The 27,216-nt window shown below is 36.7% G+C and overlaps 1 protein-coding gene across 8 annotated transcripts in view; it reads right to left on the bottom strand.

Annotated features, from left to right (window-relative positions):
* Positions 1-27,216, bottom strand: part of LOC139962014 (uncharacterized) — a 117,202-nt gene that overhangs the window by 37,691 nt on the left and 52,295 nt on the right. For 7 of the 8 annotated variants that reach the window (XR_011791125.1, XR_011791124.1, XM_071961816.1 and 4 more), the window contains exons 5-6: positions 12,060-12,139; positions 10,845-10,994 (exon numbers count right to left, since the gene is read on the bottom strand). Coding sequence is in view for 5 of the 8 variants with exons in the window: in XM_071961816.1 (XP_071817917.1) it covers positions 10,845-10,994; positions 12,060-12,139 (230 nt within the window). In the remaining 3 variants the exon portion in view is untranslated. Of the gene's footprint in view, positions 1-2,652; positions 3,000-10,844; positions 10,995-12,059; positions 12,140-27,216 lie in introns of those variants that run through there. The other variant, XM_071961819.1, reaches the window with a different exon arrangement.

Below are 27,216 nucleotides of genomic sequence, written 5' to 3'. Positions count from 1 at the left end.
TTAATGGGTGAGTGCATTTAATTACAGGGTGGAAGAGAGCAATATTTTCATCATAAAGGGTGTACATATGATGCAGTAGTTTAGGGTACTACCAAGTACAGTATTGTCCACACCACCACAGTACATAATAGTGCAATAGTTACGAGGGTGCAGGTAAGTGAGGAATTAAATAACTGGTTAAAATTCAATATCAATAAACTCAGAGTGTCTGATTACAAATGTAACTTGTGTATAACTACTGGTATCAGATCACAACTTTAATTTGAATGGTGGTTAAAATATCATAAAGATATCATTAATTTATTACAAACACATCAGAGAAGTGTGATAGCGAAGACCTGCTGGAATGCAGATCAGCAGTATCAATTTAGGTATGAGAGAGGGAAAAGTTCTACTCCTCCCCAATCCCCCCCCCCCAACCCTCCCATTGGAAGCATTCCCCATACATTGAACACTTACAGATCTGTCACAACAGTTTTAGGTTGTAAGTAACCATAATTACAGTAGGCAACAGGTATTTGCTCTTCCCATTCTATCTGTTCTCTTTCTACCCCTGACCCTCCCCCCCCTTCCTTGCCCTCACAACCAAAAATCAAGGTTTCGCCACACAATGATTGTAGATTACATTTGCGACAGCTACTGTAGAAGAACCACACAAAGTATAACTGTTCTTCCTGATTAACAAACACTCCCTCCCCTTTTTCGTGTTTTTGCCATGATATCATCACTGATAGGTGGAAAGAAGACAAGAATGTTCAAATCTTCTCTGTAATTATAAACATGGAATTACACAATGCATGGAATTGTGATACTTCTTACAGTGACTCCTACACAACCAACCATGTGGAGTTTGAAGAATTTGCAGTGGAAGATGGAATTGGATTTGAAATGTCACACTGTACTTTAAATAATACACAGTTACACATAACCAAACAGCTGTTACATATTAACAGGCGGCATAAACCCATATATGACTCACAGAAGAAAGGTAAATATTAATATGGATTTTATGTGACATTTGGGTTGGACTGAAAGTTGTATGATGTCTGCAGTCACTATTTGTTGTATTAGTTGCCAGTATTTGAATGACATAGCAAAAGAGGATGGACTTAAAAATACCAGAATAATTCTTTATTGTTTTTAAAATCCTATAAGTGTTTCATCTCCTATGACCTGTTCTCATTAAATTTATGTTTCTTTCACAGATTATTTAAGCACTGCAGAAAGGAAGAGAACAGTTCAAGAGATATAAACGTGACGAGTGACTTTTAAAGCCTCGTTCACATCTGAGAACTCAAGGAGGATCTGAACCCGCAAAGGACGATCAAGATCGTTGTGTGGACACTTGTGTACTCAGGACCAGACCCGCAGTCATAATCTCCCTTTCGTGGAGGATCCAGACCCCTCTCAGCCCCCCCCCCCCCCAAAAGGGTGATCAAGGTTGTAATGTGGCTGGTCGGAGGGTCAACCAACCAAAGAACAGCCCTTACTTGACCTCGCTACTTACGCATAAGCTGGCACAGAATAATGTGCAAACATACAGAACACTGTGAATTATAACAACCATTGTGACCTTTTCCATGACTGCATAATGTTCTCTGTTCATCGGCTGTAACCTTTTAACGCCTTATCTCGTTTTTGTAATTTGACACGATAGTAGTAGACGTCGACGGAAGAAGCGCTGCTCATCACATGGCTTGAAGGTTTTCTGCCTTAATTTCCTGATGTAAAGTTTGGTCCCAGGAGATGGTAAAACCTTTAATGGACAACCAAACGTTAGGGACAAGTCGGTTAATGTCCCCCAAGTAAAGTGGGACGCTTCATGACCAGTCTCTGCTGACACTAACAAAGTAAACCATTGGACTTTGGAACACTTGAATAGTTTATACTTTTCAGACTCATTTTGAAGATCTACGAAAAAAAGCTGCGACAAACATCACAAGTACACAACGTTTTCTACTAAAACTGCTTCGTACCTTTCAGCAGAAGGAAAAAAGTGTCTAAGCTCTCTCCTTCATAGAAAGAATGATTTATCAAAATCAAAATAAGGTTTCTTTCATATATATATATATATATATATATATATATAAAGAGAGATAGATATATATGACTCATTGTTTGTCCTCTCCTCCAGATGTGTGGTATAACCTCCATAACTTATTGAATCTCTAAAGTAAACAAAGTTACAGCTGTTTGTTAATACAAAAGTCCTTCTCCATCAAATAAAAAAGAATTGAATAAATTTAGTACATTGTGCATGTCAAGTAGTTGACGGCAAATGTTAACATTTATAAAAATATGTTCTTTGAATTCTAGCCCTTTGTCATGTATTTCAATTCTGCTGAGAACTTGAAAACTCGCAAAAACAGTGTAACCAGTAGGTGTATGTATGTACAGTAAGCTGTCGGTCGGTAACTTCTGTTTGTTACACTGCACATTTATAGTACAGATAAACCTGTGGCAGAAAAATCAGTTTCTAATTTGTTTTAGAGATCTATGCATAAGAATAAAAATTACCCGTTTTGCTCAGCTGCATACAGAAACGTCATCGTTATATGTACAGTCGCAATGTCTTGATTAAACAGTTTAGAGACAAGCAACAAGATTATTTCCCCATTATAGAAATGTATTGACCCAGCTTTTCTTACTTACCCAATTTGGAGGATCTGGGAGGAGGGGTGGATGATATGACAGAAACAAACTTTATTTCACAAACTTCTTGCATGCTGGGTCCATCTGACATTGATACCAACAAGCCACTTCAACCCCATTAAAGTATATCAACAGATTCAACACCAATAAACCAACTCAACGTCTAAACCAAAGCTCAACCGACGACCAAAGATCCGCGGTTCGATGTGATCCTCATTCCAAAGAATCCGAACCAGTATACGTCGATCCCGAAGAGTTCATATCAAATGAGGCTACACGATCAACAACTGCCACACTGTAGAAAAGTATCCCGCTAAGAAGATATGCACTAGGTAGTACTTGGCACCTTTTATACAGTATACAAACTAATTAAACCAACTATGAAACTGAAGTAGCTTTTGAAGTTAACACTTTCAAATTCCCTTCCCTTCTGAGAATGTGATGATACAATACTCCATTTATAATTCATCTCATTGTTTCAACTTTCACTTCCAAGATCTAAAGAAACAGTTGTTGAATCTCAAATACACAGGATAGGACTGATGCTATTACACTTTTAATGGGGCCGTTTTCTGCAACTTCAACAAACTTAGAAGTAAATCTGAAAGGAAAACAGATCTGCCAAAATTACATCATTCTTCAAACCGAGGAGAAAATCCACTTTGCCACACGCAATTTCGAAGAACATTTCAACAAAGAACGAAGGATCAAAGAGACAGAAAAATATGTATAGCCTCAGAAGAGTTCAGATCCAGCATAAAACTGATGGTTTACCATAAAATGAAAGGAAACAAGATTGTTTTTTTTTTTTCCAGATCAATTAGATTAGAACCCATGTCATGCGTCTCACCACGAGCAGACATGATACACCTAGGGCTGTGGACATTTCCAGCGAAAATGTCTCTGGTAAAATATAATCTATTCCAAATATTGTAACAATAACACTCACCTGAAGGTATACATTGAACAACACTACGAATATGACAGAAGCACAAACTCACTATATGGGGATTATTATCAACTTGTTTATACTTGATATACTTGTTTAGGTCTATATATGATATACTTGATATTTGATACTTGATATATGATATTTGCCATACTTGTTAAGGTCATAAATTGGCTGGAGTCTCACTCCAGTGAATTATTTCATCGTTCTTTTATGAAATACAGAATTGGAAGCAATCATGTAGATTTGATGAGAATTCTCTACAAACTCAATCCCTTTTGCAACAAGTTAAAACAAGAGAGGAACCTTATTTTATCACAATTATGTACAAAATGTTTTGTTTTTTCTCTCTGACAATTTTTTTTCTCAGAAATGTTAAAATACTCAAAAATTGCATCACAAACTGAGGTAAGTATGTACTTGTTACTTGGATTCCAGTATAGTGGACTATAGGTTACTAGCCCTCGTGTATGTGTGCTTGTACTGACATCAAGAATAGATACAAGAGCATGATGAAGCACAAGTTCGTACTTGGATGTTTCGAGCATTGTACTCATGTTTATACTGATATTAAGAGAAATTCTACTTGTAGTCATAATAATGCATTAAGTCATGCTTGAAGTCATAACTGTAGTCATAATGTAGTCATTATGTAGTCATAATAATGCATGTAGTAGTCTTACTTATCATGTTCTACCAGCTGTTTCACTCCAATGCAGCCTCACCAATGTGGCGGGGGTTGTGACACACACAATGTGGGCTAATTCTCTGTACTATCAGTCTGCTTCACACATATCCTCGACAATTAACGAGTGTGATTAAATGTCAATTGTTCTACAGGAGACAATATCATGGGTTAAATATCACTTGGCAGCTCATGAACACTTCTTACCAAGTAGCTTTCCATCCCACGACTCCCTCTCCTCACCGTACTACAACCTTTTGCGTGGGTTAATACTGTACCCTGATACCATCAACATCAAAGAAAATTTACAAAACCCACTCACTTATATTCTCCTACAAGTGACAAACCCCCAAAAGCAATTGACTAATAATTATTGTATGTGGAAAGATTCTTTGAAAAGCGGTAATCATCTAAAACCTTTAATTGTTTTATTTTTTCTTCGAAAAAAACTTAAATTTTGTCAATTGATGTAGTCTTAAAGCAGATTACTTTGGCCTCCAAACTAAATCTCTTCTACTCCTTGTGGAATTATGACTGCAGAGAGAATTATGCACTTGACCTGGTGAAATCCTATTCAAAAAACATAAAACAACCTTGGAGTTGGTAAAAAGGCTTGGCAAAATACATCCTTTGACACAGTGACAATCTCCAGTCTAATATAACAATGGTCCTGTTTGTGTTGTCATAGTAACCACCTAGCTTGACAATGGTACTATTCAGTCAGACATCATAGCAATGTACACACACACACACAGGCAGTATCTCAGAGCTCTGTACAGTATATACTGTACAGTTATGGTGTTTATACTGCTGCCCACTGTGGTCTCTAAAGTAAATTACATTTTTCGTTTTTAATTGTTCAGACATATAAATTTGCTTCATAATGTTATGCTGGTGTAAACTAGGGAGCCAAAATGATTTATGAAATACTTCATTTTGCATGCAGAAATACATTAATTTAAATAAATTAATACTTAAAAAGCGAGCGCCTTTTTTTGATTGTGCAAGTCTATAAGCAAAGTCATTTTGAACTAAGTAACAAGCCATGCCCACATTTCATGTGCATCAGTGTTGTACTATAAAACAAGTGGCGTGACATAATATAATATTTTATTTCAAAGCGAGATATTTCTGTGATTGCCAAAGTCAGTTTGAACTGGGACAAAAATAGGCTCAGATTTCATGCAAATTCATACAAATCATTAACATATAACACTCACAAGAGAGACCCACCAGAGGACAACTCTTTCTTTAACCAAACAGAATAACTGAACATAGTCCTACTTAAAGTAGAGATGTCCCAATAAAAACCACTATAATTCCACAAACCAGACAAAAATACCATCACCTGTGCAAAACTGTCCACTGTGGTCGGCTTCGATATAACCCAATTATTACCAAATTCTGACTTCCGATTAAAACATTTATCCTGCTGCAGCCTGTATAGTCCACCAAGTCTAACTTAACCTACTACCATTGAGTGCATGTATACTACAAACTGCATTATCCAAAGTAAGTAACATCCAAGAAAAACACTTTTCCCCCAAAGGTCTGAATTTAATGTCGAGTCTTGCTGTCTCATATCCTACTTTTTTAACCACAGACCCAGCAGTACCAGTCACTCTCTTCCTCTCTGGGTCAAACTTTTCATTGTGGTGGTTGGTCCGCCCAGGCATCCGCTCCTGTATCTCTCAGCAGGGGACCAATGTACCAGAATTCAGAGGTAAGCCCTTCTCTACCACAAAATGTCAACCGATAAAGATTTGAATTGTAGCTTATGGCTAATATTTCTGTCAAAATGCTTCAGTTTTTCCTCCCATTTCTTTACTCCACTTTCAATAAATTAATGGCCCAGGGATTTATTTTCATGGTTTTATTGTGGTTCATGGTCCACAAACGTGCAATAATGCATATTAATCAAAAATATAAAACCATTCTGGTCATTAACCAGCCAACAAAGAGCTCAGGGAGTATAGCGACTCTGAAAACGTAGACGTCGAAAAATTTACTAGCATTCAACAGCACAATACGTATCACAGCAATTTCAGTCTATCAAATTTAATGTGACGAAAAAGTTGACGTTTAAATTCCGTTCTGACAGTTTTTCTCATTCGGGTTTTTTCGTTACATTTGGACATATTGTAAATCACATGGGAGGCCACTAATGCAAAATTTCAACCTAAAAGTTAAATTTCTTTTTTGAATAGTAATTTGAAAACAAAAAAGTTTGAACAATTTAACGTAAAAGCTACATCATTAATGGAACAAATGCTTATGCAACTTCAGTCAGAGAGATAATCATCCACTTCTCAACCTGTGACAACAAATATAAATGGCAAACAATTTACTGTAAATAACTCTTGACTTGTAACCATGGCAGCTCCCTTCTGTATTCAGTGAGCTATGCTAAACGATATTCTTTCTTATCTTGATTTCTAATTATACAGCCATCTAATTAAAAAGGTTCTCTAGGGGTGAGAAACCTCGTCGCCATGAATACCGTTACTAGGCGTGGATCGCTCTGACTAAATACACTTTAAGATGCAAAACGTTTCGGCAGTAAAGAGCATTTGCAGTTCATCAAAGTCATCTTCTATTCTATATGTTTAATATTTTTTGCTCGGTTAAGTAAAGAGGAAATTTAAACGACAGTCTTAGATGTCATCAATTTTGCTAGGCGAGGTGGAGAAGACTGGAAAAAGTTGAAATACTATAGGGAGAGATGTATCCCAAAGCAGCAAACTGCAAATTTGCAGTTAAATTAAGTTACGGTCAAAGAAGAGTATTGATTATGGAAAGGTATGTACTGATGAAATTAATCAAAGACATGAAATAAGCGCAACTGTAAAAAAATAAAAAAAGTAGCAGCCAAATTATAAAATATAGTTAAAGTAACTTTAGAACATTATTATTTCAATACCAGCTGGTATTACCATTAATGAAAAACCATTGCCAGTTTCCCATTTAGCATATATGCTAGATGGAGGCTATGATTCTCATACAGTGTGGAAATGCATGTATTGTGGTGTACAGTAACTACACAGTATATTATGTTCTCTACAAAAATACACATCTGTCGGCTTTGAAAACTCATCAAATCAGATCAAATTTTTGAGCGGGCAGATAAATTGGGACGTCTAGATGGTCTGATCAATCTTATAAAGTATTCATCACCAAAGTAATTAACTTGAGTGAGTAATTAACGAATTTTGATATTATCAATCCTGGACATTTTGTTGGCCGAACACTTTTCATAGCAGTATTGATTAACATGTTAAAGCAAATTTCAAATTAATTTCAACGCAAGAAGGCTACTTTAAGACTGCTCTTTCAAAGCTTCCTGTAAACTATAGCCTGCAAAACCATTCTTGATAGCACTTCAACTTTCAGTTAGATGCTAGGAAAACCCTAAATAATGAAACTAAAAGTAATGTACTTTCAGCCATTCTCAATTGCCGCCCCCAAAGATTTTTCACAGAAACTCTTCTCTTTGATGAATTTCACTTCTGCTGGCATAAATCATGCAAATTATCTCCGGATGCCAGTGACCATTTAGTTCAACAGTATTTTAAAATTAGTGAATAATTCCACTTTACTTTCCTTGTCCGGTCTTGAATGTTTACACCAGAGCATACTTTCAGTCATACAATCAGAAAACTAAACAGACCCAGTGCTGTATTTACAAAAACAAGCCTGTAATGCCCCCGTTTAAATGTTGCTTTGTTTAAATGTTGATGTCAAAAAACTTTTTATTTTCCTCAGTCTTTGTGAGAGGGCTAAACTATATTGGAACTATAATCACTTTTATCATAATCATTTGATCATAGGGAGCCAATCAAAGCTGGACGAGAATAGGTTTTGGCTTGTACATGTTTTAAATAGAATGCAAAATGTGGCTTTAATATTCATACGATCAAACTGAAGATTATCAAATTCTGAAACAGTGATCGAAGTAGACAATTAATATATCACACAGAAATTTCTCTGAGCCCAATTTTTTGTAATTCTCTACCTAGAATTAAAAGTGAAATAAACCAGGAGAACTGTCTGCTGTCCTGAAGTAATATAGATGTAGGACAGTCAGTCTGCACTTTGCATGGAAACTTTATCCCACTGCTTGTCCCAAAATTTGAAAGAAAGTTGTTAACCCATGAAGCTCCTATCACATCTCTGAGATTAATTTGCATAATTTATAAGGCAAGAGAGAGATGGATGACCAGCGGCTATTTGCACCTACGGGAGGTGATCAGAGGTGAGTGATAATAGCGTGAAATCTGAGATAAAACCAACAGCTTGTCTGTCACGGATCTGGCTCAGACATTCCGGGCGATGCAATCGCTGGACACCACTGAGTGCTAAAAGCATAATTACAGGGACTGCGAGAGTCGTAGCAACTGAACAAACAACAACATATCTAGCCTAAGAGTGAACATAACTAGATACAGGAATCTGAAAGCTTTTCAACAGGGATTTTTTTCTTTGTCTTTCCCTACTTGTTTCTCTTCCTCTTTTGCTTACATATCTGGGTGATTCAGTTTAAGCGGGGAGTTTCCCATAACAAACTCCCTGGTTTAAGTTTTATGGCGTGAGACCTGGCATATGCAGAACAAAGTTTATAGGGCATGAACAGATTGAATCCGGTATCATGTGTATATTTCACTTTAATAAATGAAATATAAAACTGTGGTCCTTGCATCGGTAAGTTCAAGCAAATACGTAGAACTGTTTCAGGCAGTTACTTTTCAGGCCTTAACGTTTTAATGCTAACCTTTTAAAATGAATGACTTAAAGGGTTAAAAAACAAATTGTTGACAGAAAACTCCTGTCCATAACAGGCAGTTCTTCTTGAATTTTAACTTTCCCAGATTGAACCATCGCAACATTTTCTCAACCAATTTTGTAACTTTTTTTCTGATCACAATGGAAGAAGCTGTGACTCTCACTTTAATATTTTCAGAAAACAGTGTGTATTAGGATATACTAAATCCATGAATTTACCTCATCACAAAGTCAGTTTGCAATCGCCAATGCTTACTCATTCATGATCACAATTTTACAAACGTATGAAGAAGGCTGGTATTTTACTGAAAAATTATACATTTTTTTTTTTTTAATTTAAATTCTTTTTACGACTACTGTTTAAATTATTTCTAAAATACTCACTTTAAAATCACAGTTCAATGATAAATCCAGCTAATAATTTCCCAAAGCTTTTAGTTGTTGTTGTTGACAGTGTTATTGCTTCCTGATGGAACATCAATGTAGTACTGAAGTTTACCGTACACTATCAACATTATTCAAAGGCACACAAATGTCACGATGTTGGCGATCGGATCCAAAGTACACATCTTCAAAACACACAGTCTATATCTTGTACCTGGGTTCTTACAAACGGAAGACTAGCATGTACTCCAATAATAACACCTGACATGTTGAAAAAACAGACCCTTGCATACTGTACCATCATCCTGTCGCCAGCCAAACATACCAAGAGGTTCTTTAAGCTACCCGAACATTCAATAAATCACGGTAAGAGAGCGCAACCCAACCCTCCAAAAATATCACAAGTGCCTGAGTAAGAGGCTTCAAGACATTCCTCCTGAGAAAGACTATGTACCACCGGGCAGGCGACCCATATAGAAGCTCGCAGGGATAGTCACTCGAATTAATCAACTTTCAGTTCATGTACAGAGAGAGGACTGTCATCATTTCTATAAATCTGCTTCAAACTGAAATAACATAGGGCTAAAAGAGCAACATCAGACTATGGTCACATGTTGCAAAATGTAAAACAGGCTATAAAGCTATTCTGTTGATCCCTACACCGAAGGAAGTGACTAAAACTGAAATGTATATATCATGTCAGCATGTCGGAGTGCTAATACCATATGTGACATACAAGTAAATGACCCTTAAAAGTTCAATTAACCAGTCAAGATGTCCTCTGAAAATGTCCTCCCCCATTCCACTTACAAAGCTCTATATGACGTACATACAATTTTTTAAGTTTGACATTCACTACTCATGCAGGTGTATTATATATTCTTCTGGGACATGAGGCAGGATATTCCCACTCCAAAACCCAACTTTCCCACGTCAAGGGCTTTCTGGAGACAAAAGTTAAGAGCTGCAGTTTCCAGATACATAAACAATCTTCATTTCAAGTCAGAACTAATAAATCTTTTTCCCTACCCTACTGTAGTTTGCCTCTGTTGTATATACTACCAACAGGTGGTGCGGTTCTCATTGAAACTGAACCTCTGATACAACAGGTTTTTTACGGTGCAATAAACAGTACAAATGCAATTACACAGTTTAGCAATTTAAAAATGTCCTAATTTCTTTAATTCCTGTACCTGTTAAACCACAGAGTGATAAAACGCTATACTCTTGTACATGCCAAATTTACACCTAGCCATGAAAAAAGGAAAGGTCATACGCTAGAGAAGACTTTGTGAAAAAGACAATGAATCAATACCACCACACAATAGCAAGACACAATGAATCATGGTACCCCTATTGTTCTTTTTCTTTTTGTTTCTTTTACAAAAGACTCACCAGACGATAGACTGTCCTGTGGTGAATCTTTGATTCTGTTTGTAATAATAAAGAATCCTTTCTTCACAGAATAGGAGGGATGGATGTTCCTTTAAGGTGCTCTGAGGTAGTACTGGTAGTTTCTTTAACGTATCTCTTGCTTGTTTGTCACTGTAAGGGAAACAAATTATAATGAATGTCAAAAACAAAGCTATTGTGTATGGACAGTATAGGTACGTAGAACAACAGCACATTCTTCAAACCGGAGGAGCCGGTCGTAGAGGGTGAACAGTGTTAAATGGTTACCAGGACATACTAGGCACGTTAGAATGAGGGCGCTAAGGTTGTGGGGAGACATGTAAGCGAGGTGCAAAGTAAATCAACAGCACATCTTCAAACCCACCAAAATAGAAAACTACATGCCAAGCGAGGAATGTGGAGTGAGTCCTACGTTGCCTAAAGATCACTGTGTGTGCACTTTATGTGGAACTGTAGAAGTTGCAACCATATCCAAGTTGCAACTTGTGTTTGCCTAATATAGAAAATATGTATTACTCAGAAGATTAAACAAGTAGTATAAAAGTTGAGCAATGAAATATAAAATTGACTGACTGAAGACTGTCCTTAGAAGTCTATTTTATTAAATTTCATTATAATTATGTGCATACAGGTAGATATTTAGATGTACACAGGTACATATCTCATAACCTCTACATCTATCAATAGCTTTACAGATAAATTGCATTGTACCAGGAAATGATAAACTTTAATCCTTGGGACAACAACAATTAATTTTACCTGCTTTTGCTCCATTTTAAGAAGATCCTCAAAAAGTGAAATGAGAACTTCCTAAATAACATGCAAATGGAGTCAAATTCTACAAAACCGTGCAGAACGTTCTGCTAATGTTCCTAACAGAGTAGTCATTTAAGGCTCAAAAAAGCTCTATAAAAGGAAAATGATTGCCAAGATATAGCATACTGTAATTATAAATTTTAATTAGACAAGGAGGAGGAGCATTCTGGTTAACTATCAAATTATCCTTAATCACTGAAAACATAAAATTACCCTTAATCACTGAAAACATAAAAGTTGTAAACAAATATCGCAGCAATAAGGATGTCATTTGAAAATAGAATATCGTGCGACCATAATCGCTAACGTTGGCCAAGCCATGTTTGGCAGATAATAAGCACATATCATAGTTGTAAAGTAAATATACAAGGTGGTACAAACCTTCTATAATCACCATCCACAGCTTGTAGTACATATGCTGCTAATTCAAAGGCTGTTTCACTATCCACCTCAATCTCCCCCTAGAAGAAGAAAACAGAAAAGTTTACTCAATTTATTCCATCAAATATTTATTCATATGTTTCCCCCTCCTAAATACCCTCAATACACTGTATTGAGGTAAAGAGAGGACCAGCTGCTGGGACCCACAGTCTCCCTAGTTTTGGGTATTCTATTTACAAGGAGTAATATTTACTTGCTTTGACTCTACTATTGGTTAGATAGATGGGAAAGTGCAACAGTAGTGTGAAGACAGGTAAGAGAGGAGCACAGTAAATACTGCGTTAAACTCCACCACGTTCCCTTCCTTCCAAAAGAAGGTTTGCAAATGAAACATCAAAAATTACTTTAAATGTGTGGGACACAAACTTTTCTCTACTTGCACTCAACTGTTCATAAGACGTTGACTAGGAGAACCCCAGAATGGTTTTGCCGACACAGATATACTTCATCACATTGAAGAGCTTACTATATAGCTTGGATCAAAGAGACACAAAAGTTTCCCATGACATTCACGTTCCACTTATGTGAAATGTCCCACCGCAAAGAGTAATACCCAAATGTCTAGACAGGTGTTTTAAACCACAAAGAGAGGATGAGTCTTCTCCAAATTCATTCCAGGGATCAAGGGATCAATATATAAATTAAATATCTGGATTTAGCAGAGTGTCCTTTCAGCTTTATATAGACGTGTACAACACCGGCATTGTCCACAGCAGACTTACAATGTCGAGTACAGTATTTATCACCAGCTTCCCAAACCAACAGTATAGGACGACTGAAACCTGACAATCCAAAACGTAATATAAACAACTACTACCTCCAAATCTAACGAAGAAATCCTTTAAGAACTTAAACTGTCTCTAATGTACACACACTTTGTAAACATTGGGTAAATTCCAGAGATGTCAAAAACTAAAAAAATCTGGATAAATACACTCCTGACTAATTCCTTCCGTTCCAACAGAGGGGGCAAGGGTTTATGTACTCTGTAACTGCTAATGGCCGATAACACTTCAAACGCCATTTATACTGTACACTCTTTCCAAAGAAAAATAAAGTTCTGCTGAATATTCTGAAGTTTGAATTGCAAAACTGAAATCGGTAACTTTACCAACTAACCTTTTCAGCATGTTTTAAACATTTCACTTTGGCTGCTTTCATATTGTTTACTTTTTAATATCTACAAATTGACATTCCTTTTTTCAAGGGATAACCACCTCACAGGAATGTCAGTAAGTTTCTTTTCCTCTGAATCTGCAGAAGGATATGAACTTTGACCCACTATGTGCTTCTACCAAAAATAAGATTTCTTTCTGGTTATTATCAGATTTCCAAGAAATTCCAAGTGGACTAGAGATATATGTAAATTTCATAATCAGATTGGAATCTATAAAGTTGGCATGCTTCGATTATGCCAACACATTGAAGTAGTTTGTGGTATAATGATTGCCAGTGATTGAGTAGTAATATTTAAAAAAAAATTAATTTACATTTTCAGCATGGATGACAATCCACTACCTACTACAATAAATCATGCAAGTTCTACCCAGGATTGGTTTGAGTGTGTGTCAGTACACCAGCAGCTTAACTGCCATTATGGCTGGGTATATTAGGAATAGCTGTCTGTTGCTGTCTCATTGCTTAGTTATGTTTCCATGGCAACCCCATAGTACTTCCCAAAATCCAAATTAGTCTCATGTGGTTCAACAGTTTTCTGGTTAAAGGAGAATACCCAACTTAGAAAATCAATTTCCTTATTTTGGCTTGACGAGTGTCTAGAATCTAATGTATATTATAGTGAAACACTAATTAATAGGAATTTAACACAATGTGAATTGGGTGTGCTTGATTCCAAAAAGCATGAATAATATTTTTTTCCTTTTTCTTTCATCCTAAGAAATGACATAACAAATGCCATGCGATTTTCATTGGACCTAAAAGCTGACTGAAAGTATCCCGCTACAGTATAACTGTGTGACATCACATACAATATTCCGAGATGGTATCACTGTAAAATATCTCAATAGGCTTTGGCACAGACTTCCCGCATTTTACCGCCATTTTACTGCAGATTTAAAGTTCATCAAATTATAGCCCAATCATATAGAAATAATACTCTCAATCCATTTTGAAATCAAATTACTCTCTTGCAGACATTTCAAGCGTCTATAAATATCATCTGTCCTTCATATGGCAGTACTAGCTAGTTCACAACCTAGGTTCATTTTGAGGACCAATGTGGAAATTGGTTGACTTCTGTATGTGAGATGAATTGTTTGAATATGTATGGGAGTTGATAACTATGTATGTACAGTCCAACAGGCAAACAATGACTTTTTGAATGGTATACTCTAAAGCAGGGTTTCAAAATGATATGGGTTTAGCTTAAATGGATACTATCTGACATCTGTTAATCTAAAACCCACAAAACATGGGTAGGAACCTTTTTCCTCCCATCCTACACCAATAATTTGTTTAGGACAGAAGAAAGAATTGCTCTTTTTTTTTGCTAGTAATTTTCCTCTCCAAAATCACTGGTAGAGGACAAATATTTGTCAATGCTACAGCTTCTGGAGACTTTGCCCCTGGTTCCCCCAACAGGGCCCCTGGTTCCCCCACCAGGGCCCCTACTCCCCGCCAGCACCTTGTATCCTCAGTCAATAAAAGTGTACCCACTCTGCCCCTTCCCCCAACCCAAATTGCAATACCTTCCATTCATTAAGTTCACTAGTCAAATTTCACATTAAATATTTGAAGCCAACAATTTCTGATTTTGGATACCTTTGCATATTTGTTATTATTTATGGTACACCTTGTACATGCATTTTGCACCCCAAAAAGTTTAAAAGTAGTACTTAATTTTTCACTGGCAAACCCTTTGAAGTTTTAACCCACTTTCGTCACTACTGGCAAACGACTTCCGCAAAGGACTAAAGTAACACATACGTCCCCCACCCCCAACCCCCCCCCCTTTCAACCACTCTGTATTGCTGACAAAGTGTTTGATGCAAAAGGTAACTATATCATTACCAAACAGAGTGATTGCATGGAATCTAATCATACTTTGCAAACTTTATCCTCACAGCAATGTTTAAGTCCTTCCTGGAAATAAATGAAAACTGACTGGCATGAAGAGATAGTGAAAGCTCTCAAACCTCACCTGGAAGGTAAACGCAGCAACTTCTATAGACTGCGCTTTTAAATCCCACCATAACATAATGGCCTACTGACAAAGAGAGGAAGTGAAATTACGCCCGTTCTATTTTTGGGGGTAATTCCCTCCCAGGTTATATCAGCGATAAGGAAATTCAACCCTGTGGCGGTTAATTAAATGTACAGAATATTATACTGAATGAGGTATATCTGTAAGGCTGCCCATAGGACAGGCTTTCCAAATTGTTCTATTAAATAATAACCTCTATTTATATACTATAATCCGCTCAATTTCATAAACACAGTTAACTTTGGAGAGTTAGGTCTTTCACCCAGCTATCGTAGACTCCTAGGTTTTCATTGATATTTTTAACAAAAGTATTATTAAAGTGAACTACTGACTAGAAGCTTAGAGCAGTTTGAGATGTTTTTTTGTTGGATAATACTGGTAAAGTATCCCTTGTGCAGTGGTCGTCACTTACAGTACACACTCAATGGAGATCACGATGTTAGTTTTACAACAGCATCTCCATCAACATTGATGTCATACAGACTACGATAATTCAAAACCAGAAAGCTGGTTGGCTTGGCGGTTCTTACAACAACTTGCATAGGAAACAATTAAACCAGTGAAACTGAAAACAAGATCTGAAAAGTGTTTAACAATACTTATTTCAAGCAATCAGAAAGGTTCTTGCATAAATGCGGACTTGCCTAGTAGTACAAAGTTCATGCAAGCTTTACTTTGGCATCTATCATGTTTACAAGGTTTTCAGATTTCTTTTACTGCACTAGACCTCAGATGACCTTTGGCCTCTACCAATTTCAAAGGATTCTGTATGCATCAATGAGAATCTACATAAGTATGAACTGCAACCAAACTGCACTTTTCATCATGTTAACAACTTTACAGTGTTTTCAGACTTTAATCTGTCAACCTCAACTGACCTTTGCCCTCTACCAATTTCAACAGAGTTCTTATACTCACCAAGCAGGATTTACATACCAAGTATGTAGTTGAACCAAGATGGGCTTATAGACAGGTGTCACACACACACACACACACTATCACCATCACATAGATTTCTATCACATACTGTTTTTATCACGTACTGTTTAAAGCCATTACCGGTATTTAATGGTATAAACTACCCTAATTTAAATTCTAATTAGTAGATCCTACTGATCATTGCACTAGTGCTTAGTTTAAGTTTGCCGGGGAAGTGGAAGAAATGTTACCAGTTTTTAATGGATGAATTATCATGCTAATTAACTAATGAATTTATACATGCTGTTAGTATCCAAAGTCACTTTTTAAACCCTAATCAGATTTTTATCATTAATTTTTTAACAGCAGAATTCAATTTGTCAGCTGAATTGCACGTACCACTTGCTTTCTCCATGATTGCATCCCAATGTTTTTTTGTTATAATTCCAATTCCTCCCATTTCCATCCTCCCCTCTTCAATCACCAATCACCAATCCCATTCCCCAACCCCTGCCCCAACCCCCCCCCCCTCCTTCCCACCATCCATCCACATTAACAGGATCTTGCTTTGAAGAGAAAAGCTCTTTTATTACTGTGTACCCTTCATTAACAACATTTACATTACTAAGAATAAAAGACAATCAAATTACCAAAGATCTTCTATTTATTTCTATCTTTTTGGTCACTCTCAAGTTACCTGAAAATATGTTACAGCTAAATAGTAGAAGTTTTTCTGATTTGGAAAGATGCAAATGAAGGTATCATGAAGTATTAATTACCACCTCTTGCATTCAAACTAAAGCTACAATCAGGTTTATAGTTTCAATTCCTTTATTGTTAACACAATACAGAGCTTTTAGTTACAAACTCTTGTCTCTTCTTACCACTGTATGAAATTTCCAATTGATTTGTTGTTTTCGTAATAGAAACCTAACGCTACTCCTGTTACACTTAATTCTCGGAACACAATAAGTAAACAGCGTAACAGAATCTCACTAAGTATTACCCCTAAAAAGGATCAAATTGAACTCAAAAAAATCACGTCACGCTGTCTTCAATCCTACATAGGATCCATCTTCAAGGTTAAAATCTAAGATCGATATCCTCCTCTCCTTACAATCACCATTTCCAATATTTCCGTTAGATGATGTAGCACACAAATCGTACTGCTCAGCAATATCAACACACAGAGAGTCAAGTCAAACTCTACACAAATCTGCAGTGTTGACTACACCATACATTTGAAATCTAAAACCAAGGTAAAAACTTAACAGGTACCTACTAAAACTTGGATCAATCCCAAAGAGACTCCTTGTACCAGGTAATATTATCCTATGGTGGCTAGTAAACTACTGCACAATCCCAATATCATCATTACTAATTACACCCTACACACAGAAATCAGCACAGTGTGATATAACAAAAGTTAAAAAAAAAAAAATACTGAATGTTTGAAATCCACAAGAAACCCTAACCTGCCAGCATATATGTACAACAGTATGTGGAGGTTTGTATAGTCTTCCACTTTAAATTTTAACTGATAGTTCCTCTTAAGTCGATATTAATAATGGCACCCTGCTAATTGCTATCTGTTTAATCAATGTATCTTTTCAGAGATCTGATTTCTAGTTTAGAAACAAGATGAAAATCCAAATCACAAGTTAAAAGGAAGTTGGCAACTTTTTGATAAAACTTTTATACTGCATATTGCACAGTTGCGTCGTTTTAACAATCTTTTTGCAAAATAGTCTTCCTTGATGAGATTACACCTGGATGATAAGGAACTTCCTGAAAACTGATTTGGCTTTAAATGTAGGAGCATTTAATTTCAGACTGCAATACAAAACTCATCAGGAAGTAGGAAAGAAATAGATTACTGGTTAATTACAGGAAAAGAAATAAATCAAAGCAAACTAGACTGACGAAAAAAAAGAAGGCAGGTCTTGAGAATTTTGTTACTACAGTATGTTCAATATTACCTGGATGTTAAGTGGTTACACCAGGAAACGGCATGCAATGTTTGCATTTCTATCACCTTGTTAAGTACAAGGTTACCATATACCTCTAACTTGTAAGTGCAAGGTTACCAAATACCTTCAACTTGTAAACGTGTACAAGGTTACCAGATACCTCTAGACATAGTACAGGAAGAATACAAAGCTTGTACAAAGTAGGTTAGGCATTGAGATAATTAAAATAATGGACACTTTTCTCCCCCCCCCCCCCCTAAAAGTCCAATCGACAGCCCTCCTGAATTTGGTGTTTCATAATGAACAAATCTACTTCCCTGAATCTCTGCACACTGCAATAACTTCGATCGACAACGTTAACGTGAAAAAACACTGCAAGGTGGCTCAAAACTGATATGAGAACCGATGGGGCAAAAAGAACAAAGACCAAACATAGTTTTCACATAGATGCTAAATTTCAAAGGATATCATAGTTCTTAACTGCTTGAGCAGACGATTATAGCCGTTCATTCCTCCGGTCCTCTTAGAGGGTAAACACTTGGCCCACAACCCACAATCATTGGAGAAAGAGGAAGTGGGGCCTCACAGACCCGCCGGGGTGTTTAATGTTACTAATTTTGTCAGCTAGTGAGATCATAGGGAAGTTTATGTGTAGAGTTAAGATAGCTCAGACAGAGAACTGAAGTAAAACAGAGAAATAAAATAAAATTTTTACTGCCTCTTTTGCCCACTGTTTGTTTGTGATCAATGCAATGTCTAATAATATTGTATGGGTTAAAAATTTGTGTAACAGTAAGACTAGTTACATGAAAATCTTTTAGAGCGTGGTGGCCAATTGGTTAAGGCGGACTCGTGATCCAAGGATTGCTGGTTCGATTCATGCCTAGTTCATTACGTTGTGTCCTTGGGCTAGATGCTTTATCTCACTTGCCTCTCTCCACCCAGGGGTTAAATGGGTACCTGTGAGGTAACTTGTCATTGGGCCGGTTTGTAACTGCAGCTGACTGGAGGGATTGTCTCTGGGACAGGTTATCATTCACCAGGGGTAATGTAACGTCTGTAAAGTGCTTTGAGACCTATCGCTGGTGTAAAGCGCTATATAAAAATCAAATATTATTTTTATTAAGGGACAAAATTCCTTATTTTATTCTAAACCTTGGATGGTGGGTGATTGTAAAGTATGTTAACATGACCTATCCTTGTGCTGGTTCTTACTTCAAGTGGATGAACCAAACAGACATGTGAAATAAAGAATACTGTACATGTATACAATAGAAGAGAAAGGCTTCTTTGTACTCCATTACAAAGCCCAGTCACAAAACAAATTTCAGCTGTTTGCAGAAAAGATTTCAAAGGAAGTAAAACTCACCTAAACAGTAAATGAGGAAATCAAATCTAGGTCATAGGTCACATGCAAAGCAATTCCCCCAAATTGTACGAAACGATTTCTGATAAGGAAGGAAGTTCTGTTCGCTAACATTCAAAGAACGATGAATTGTAGAAATAACTTACCTTGCAGAGTGATGTCAGATCCTTTTAGCCTCCTTCCCTAATCTCTAAATCCCTAATCTACTGTACTTCCTGTCCACAATGACATAAACTGAGCTAAGGATAGTAGGGCTACATTAACCCTAAACTTGGCCACTGCAGAATTAACACTGCTTAAATCAGTAGTACACTAAAATGTCTAGGGTCTATTGCAGTTTAAAGGTAATGAGCTAATTCAAAGGAAAATTTTCCATGTATACTGTATGTCTGGTTCATATATATATATCATTGTAAAGAAAGGGTACCTGGTGGATTGTACAATAGAATTGCTGATATATACACTAGTATAAATGTTACACCTGACCTGAGTAGATCTTTGAGACTGGGTGCAATTCAAAGTAACACTAGGATCAATGTAAGACCCAAGTAGACTATGAGAGTTAAGTACAATTCAACACAAAAAAAATGATAGGCCACATTTCAAAACAACTTTTTTCAAAACTATCATCTCACCTTCTCATCCAAACTTCTCCTTTTCTGAAGCAAAATTACAACTTGAACATCCAAACATGCATGAGGTAACAGTGGTATTGAATTTAGTATTTTCTATAAATGGAAAAGCTCTTTTGGGTCATTGTGGATCTAACACCTATAACCTTACTTGGTATCGGGGGATTTAAGAGTGTGGATACTTTAATACCTGTCTCCAATCTAACCGGAACACGCTATCCTCTATACCTAACTTCATGACACGGAACGTTTTTGTACAGCGCCCCCTATATCGATCCCACTTCCGGGGGATCACCCACTTTATCCACCTTCCAAATCTAACATTCAGAATTCAATTAAGTGAGTTTTCTGTGGACTTTCCATAAAAGATTTTTTTAAGTTAGTTTAAACTTTGGTGGTCATATATTTTGGATTGTTTTCATCCGGAACAAGATTTTCTTCACAATACTAATTAAAGCACTGAATAAGTATCCATTTAATTTCAAGGTAACCACTATGTGAGATGTATATTCTGTAAATCAAATACTAGAATAGGGCATGCAAACAGGCACTGTTATACCTTTTAAGGTTAATCAACGAATGGAATCTTGAGGCTTCTCTTTGATAATTAGCTCCCTAAATTGGGACTTTGAGCAATATTACTTATTGCATTCAATTAGAACAGGAAACAAAAGAACTCATTTGACATTTGACATATTAGTCACTCACAATCAGTTCCAACATACACAAACATTGGCGCTCCACCTTCCCAACCCCCCCCCTCCCCATCCCGTCCCACCATGTAAGTCATCATTAAAAAAAAAAATCACATTCACTTGCTAGTCTCTTTGAATCCAACAACATCAAATGGTAAAGTAAAAGTATTGATTAGTATTAAAATGCAAGAAGTCAGCAAACTTTATAATTCAACACTGCCTTAAAAAATTTACCCAATGAATTATTGCAATGATAATACCATGTGGTATTTTGATCATTGCTGACTCAAAGTTAAAGAACCTTCAAGGAAAGATTCATTTGGCAAGGTCTCTTCTCCAATTATCCATTTTCCAATTATCTATTTTCCAAATATTTCTAGAAGGCAGTAGTAAGCTCTGCTGCCTTGTTCTATTTGGGTTGACAGGTTAATCTTCCTTGGACAGACTAAACTTTCAAGGTAAAAAGATTTAGGGCTGTGGAGGAGATTCAACAAATCCCTTCCAACTATGACTCATCGGAATTAAGCCGACCCCTGGATTATTTTCAAATGTTAAAGCATCATGCTATGTATAATACACTATTTCTGACTACCGTACAAAAACTTATGATGTACATTAAACTATGATAGCGATTAGCTTACTCAAGGAGAGATGGCTTACAAGAGAATAGTGAATAGTTTACAAATCAGATTTGTACAAAAACAATGTTTTACTTACAAAACAAAACAAATTAAATTTAAGTCTACCAGATTTACCGCCACATTTCACCCATCAAATTAATGAATGTGGCCACAATTTAGAGGATTCACTTTGAACGCATTTGATACTACACAGTGGCGTAGCCAATGGGTGGGGGCGAAGGAATTTTTTGGGGGGAATAGGTTCTGCAATCCCCCTCCCTGGAAATGCTTTGGCCCTTCCTCTGTCTCCCCTCCCCCCCTACACCCTCCCCCCCTACAAAAGGTACTCTAGCTATGTCCCTCAATTCTATAGCACACCTAACATGGAGTTTCAAACATGCACAAACGCACAAAACGCTGTAACTGATCTATTTATTCCATGAGTTCTCCAAATGCTATTTAAGAACCTACAAGCTCCTCCAACAGGTGTATCATCAAGCGCAGTATATCTATGGAAAGCACAAATATTGCCTTTGTATAAATTGACACAATTAACATACAGTAGCACCTCACTCAGGCTTGCAGTTCAAGGGCTTTTGAAACACCACATATATAATAATGCAACTCTCAGTTTCTGTCAGCAGATCTGAGCAAGCACAATAGAGGTGGCTACCATGAAACATTTCAAGGTCTCATATTATAGAAAGAACTGCTGAAATTTAAAGGCCATACCACAGCTCAGTTAATATATACAGTATGTACACACTGACAAACCTACTACTGTACATGGTGGTGTACTTACCATAAGCCTAGCTATTTGCAATTCACCCTAACATGTCTCTAAGCTAAAGTGTCAGTTTCAGAAATGATGTTTGATCAGTGGGTGTGAAGATATATGATCCAATGGGGTCCAAAAGATCACAAAACAATGGATATATACTGAGTGTTTGGGATATATTCCCAGAATGGTGTTGAGATATTTAAGGTGGCATATCAAATAGAGAAGGTTAAGTGGGTGTATTGAACTTTAACTTGAGTAGGGTAAATAAGATTAAAGAACTGTTTGGTTAATATTGAGCGTTATTTGAATATGAGATAATAATCACAACTCCACCCATTGCACGTACCTGTATATAACATACATGTATAACAAACCCTACACCTCTATAAAAGTAAAAAGAAAAATTTCAACAGGAAGAAACACATAAAATCTTGATCTTGGACCTGTCAAGGCTAAGCCTTAAAGGAGCATATCACATAACTCTCAGAGGATATATTCTAATACTGTATTATAGCTTTTCTAGATCTCAACTGCAAAATTACTTTAATACATCTGTACCTCAATGATTACTGTACGTGGAGCAAGTTCAAGATTAACATGAATTTCTTTTGTTTTGAACAGAAAAGGGTATTTTCATGCTGCAACAAGGATATAGGCTGCTGCACAATGTTTACAGTGGCTCTGTCAAAATTTCTGATATTCTCCAATTTTCTACTTTACATCTACTGAAAAGTTTTCAGTCCTCAAAAAATATTTCTCTGTTGTGAGAAATCACATATCCAAGCTATTCACACATATTCAAACACTGTTCACCATTGGTATCAGAACCTCCTTGCATTCTCCCACAAGTGTGAACAAGATTGTGTCAAAATTTTTATTTGCTTTAAGAAGACAAGGTCATTCTGCTTCCTGTTTGGGACTTTCTGTGAATGGATAAATATATCGAGACCGAGGGGAATATGACATTCAGGGAGGTTGGCTCCTGGAGAGATGAACTTGTCATTCTCTGACTCCTTCTCCTCCCCGAGGAGGTATTGTTCTGGCACCAACACTCATGGTCAGTTTACTACTGGACATAACTGTCATTGAGATGTCTCCAGATAGTCATGTATCCATGGTAACGGTGGTAGAATATATCAACCATCTTGGATTGACAGATATAAAAACAATGTCCAGTAAAGTACAATATCATAACTTCCTCTCAGACAACATGGCATCTTCAAGGATGAAATGGTGAAAGATTGTTTTAAGTATAAATGAATGAATGAATGAATGATAAGACTTAAAGAAGGCAACTGTTTCTTTTATTTAATCTTTGCTTGGGGCTAGGTCAGTTGAAAAGAACAGATGAATTGATAAAGACACATATATCCAAATTTATATGAAATACCAAAGAAAGTCACACTAAAATGTGGATCATCCCATTTGTATCATAATTAGTGATATCATTTGGACAAACCCCAGCATTAGCAGAACTGAAATTTCATCAGCTGAAAGTTGATTTTCAACACAGTAAATTCTTATCAAACCTTATTAATGCTGTAATAAATCGATACATTATTATTATTTCTATCCAGATATCCTCTACAAATATAAAACTCATTTGGAATACTGATTCATTAATTCATTTATTAACATATAGTTTGGAACAATTTCAAATATTATAAACCTTCATCTTACAATGCTGTTTTTACAGCATGTTTGAACAAACGTTGCGGTAGGCCTACATAATATATACTGTATATGACATTGTATATAATGATGACAGTTTGTGTTTACAAAGGTAACAGCTGAACAAAATCTATCGGATTGAGAGATAGGAGGAAGCAAAACCTTACAGTGTTTAATAATAATGAAATATAATACTGAAGTCTATGCTGGTTAAACAGTGAGAGGGATGTTAACAATTAACTATGTATGGTCGGTCCTCCAAAACATACATTCAACAGTGCACAGAAGGAAATCCATTTTATATTTGACTTCATACATACGTAAAAGAGCTCTGTGTAGCAAAGCGAAGCGGTAGATAACAGAAATGTTGCCAATTTATAAACAGGGAAGTACAGCAAAGATATATGCAAGAGAGAAAGAGTAGAAAAAACACTGCAGTATATAGTTGTTGTATCCTTACAGTACAGTAGTTAATTCGGTATCATGAATTTTTTACATGTGACACTTTGAGAGGTAGAAGGGGTGGTGGGGGGGGGGGCGGGAGACATTCAACGATATCAACATCATCTCAGGAGGAAAGAGATTATGATCAAGTCATATAATTTCTCACACTTGTGTCTGGAGAAGAATGAAACCACTGGCTATTAAAGTAACTCTTGTATTGGTTTGCATTGCAATACATGGTATGTACTGTGTCTGTCAAGACTGAGCCATGGGTGCATACAGTTGATATTGCAACCGGTATGAGCCGGTCTCACTGAGTACTGTGTTTAAAGTTTACTGAGAGCTCTAGACACGATTCAGTTAGAGTTCAGTGGCTGTGAGGAGTCAGGTAAGTGAGTGGTGATGGTTCTGGTCATTTCCAGTGATGATACTTGTAACCAGTCTCCAACCTACATAGGCACTTTCCTATCTACCTAAACTACATCACTGCTGGCATTTCAAGACTGCGCTCCTGTAACCCACTGCCAGGACACTGCCCACTGCCCGGACACTGCCCACTGCCCGGACACTGCCCACTGCCCGGACACTGCCCACTGCCTGGCTACTGCCCACTGTCTTCTCTTTCTGTAGATCTACCCATAAATTAACAAGAATCTGAAGAAACCTAGAACAGAGGAAACTTACAGATATATATAGGAGGCTGCTGCCAAATCCCACTTCATTGATATACCTCTACTTCAACTACACAGTGACCATCTTCGCTATAAACAATGAACCCAAATTGTCAATTTTCTGTGTATATGTTTCTATCGCCAAACAACAATTACAATAGTACTCTACCACTTCCTCACGGGATGTACCAATATGAGGCGGAATGAAATCAAGGTCAAGTGTGTTATTGGTCACAGCCTCACAGGTCTAGTATTTACGCTGCTCGCCGCCACCGTACTCCCCGGGAATTAAAGGCGGCGAACCGTTTCCCCGGGACACACATACCGACAAAGGTAACCTCATTTAAATTATAATCGTTACCAGGACAATTGCTAAGAACAAAGAGATTTCTTGATCTTTAAGATCAGCCTTCCGCGAGACTTCTGAATCAACTTCCTGTCATCCTTGTTACCACGGACATCTCCAACCAACCGTCCGCTTCAAAAACAATACGCGAGAAATAATATTTCTTGTTTTTGCTTTTGTTTGGATAGCGGCTAATCCAGTTGTACACGGACAACGAGTAATGATCGAAACTTGATAACTTCCTCAATGTTCAATAAAAGACATTCCAACAGGAAGCAGATGGGTGCTTGATGTGTGACTATTTTGCCAATATTGGCCAAGTTTTCTTTTTCTTTCTTTATCACTTACAAGACCGGTGCAGATAACAACAAATTAGTTTAATCATGGTCTCCCCCTCACTCAATCCTTTACCTGTGATGATTTTACCTACAATCACTTGATTGAGCAATTACGAAAGGAAATCATGCGAGTCAAAACAAGGACAGAAATATTTAATTCCATATCATTTTAATATTCATTGTATTATATTTGAATGATTTAACCGAGATAGCTCTCACTCTCTCTGATGCATCGGCTGATTGTAAGACTAAAAGTTTGTACTAGGTATTTAATTTTTGCCAAACTTGATGGTAATGTTGGCCAAGTTGAGTAGGAAAGCATGTAAGTATGTTTTGATATCATAACTCCTGACCTAAATATTATCACTCAGAAAACTTAACATGGTCATCACAAAAGCACTTTCAAAGCTCATTGATTACATACCTACAAATAAAGGACCTCTATAAACAAATATGTGTAAAAGTAAGAGGGCCTGACGTTTCGATCCTAGCAGGATCTTCTTTTCTCTAAAGAAGATCCTGCTAGGATCGAAACATCAGGCCCACTCGCTTTTACACATTCTCTCTTACACAGGCTCTTTCGTGGATAAGCAGTTTGCTAACAGTTTTTGTTATATTTTGAAATAAACAAATACTAAGAGAACACTATTTTATTCAAATCCATGACTTCAGGGCTTTGATCAAGGTCTCTCAAAGTTAAATATATTGTAGTGGCATTGGGATTTGGAATCTATTGGCATTGTATGCCTGGAAATGCAATGGGGCTTGGCCTTAATACATTCAGAATTAGGGCTTGGCTGGATACAATCCATCCCTCAGAGCGCTAATTGATAAATATATATAAAGTGATTTTGCGGGTATTTTTGGCATTTTGCTTTCATTTTTGCTGAGTTAACCTTGACAACACTAGCCATATGATATTGTAACAGACCTATCAGGTGTTAACAACGGTTACATGTTGAGAAGTTACTAAAGTTAACTTTATCAGGCAGAGTGTCAAAGCCACAAACTTCATTAAAAGCTTCTAACAAAATTCAAGGTTATGGACTGAATCGAATAATAGAAAGTCTAAAATACAAGATCACGAAGCACAAAGTAACCCCCAAATTTCCCAGAGGTTCAAGACCTTCTACCAACAGTTTCCAACATCCTTTGAAAGAAAATGAAGCCATCTAATGGAAGGATGAATTGGGGGGATCAGTTTTACTGGGATAATTAAGTTTCCATACAAAAGGAGTTTCAATGGTATAACAGCATTTGTTAGAAAATTACATTCTTTGAATTGTTGCACTTTTTTTTCATTATTGTTTGAATTTGATTAAAATCCTGATTCCCAATCAAAAGATAAATGTGACAGAAAAACATGTTTGTGAGTGTGATCTGACAAGGTCAGCAGTACGAGTTCTAATTGGGACTAGGTCA

The sequence above is a fragment of the Apostichopus japonicus genome, chromosome 20 (genome assembly GCF_037975245.1).
Source record: "Apostichopus japonicus isolate 1M-3 chromosome 20, ASM3797524v1, whole genome shotgun sequence".
In the NCBI taxonomy this organism is placed as follows: domain Eukaryota; kingdom Metazoa; phylum Echinodermata; class Holothuroidea; order Aspidochirotida; family Stichopodidae; genus Apostichopus; species Apostichopus japonicus.
Note: the sequence above shows the minus strand (reverse complement) of the source record. Positions and strands in the feature narration are given on the sequence as shown.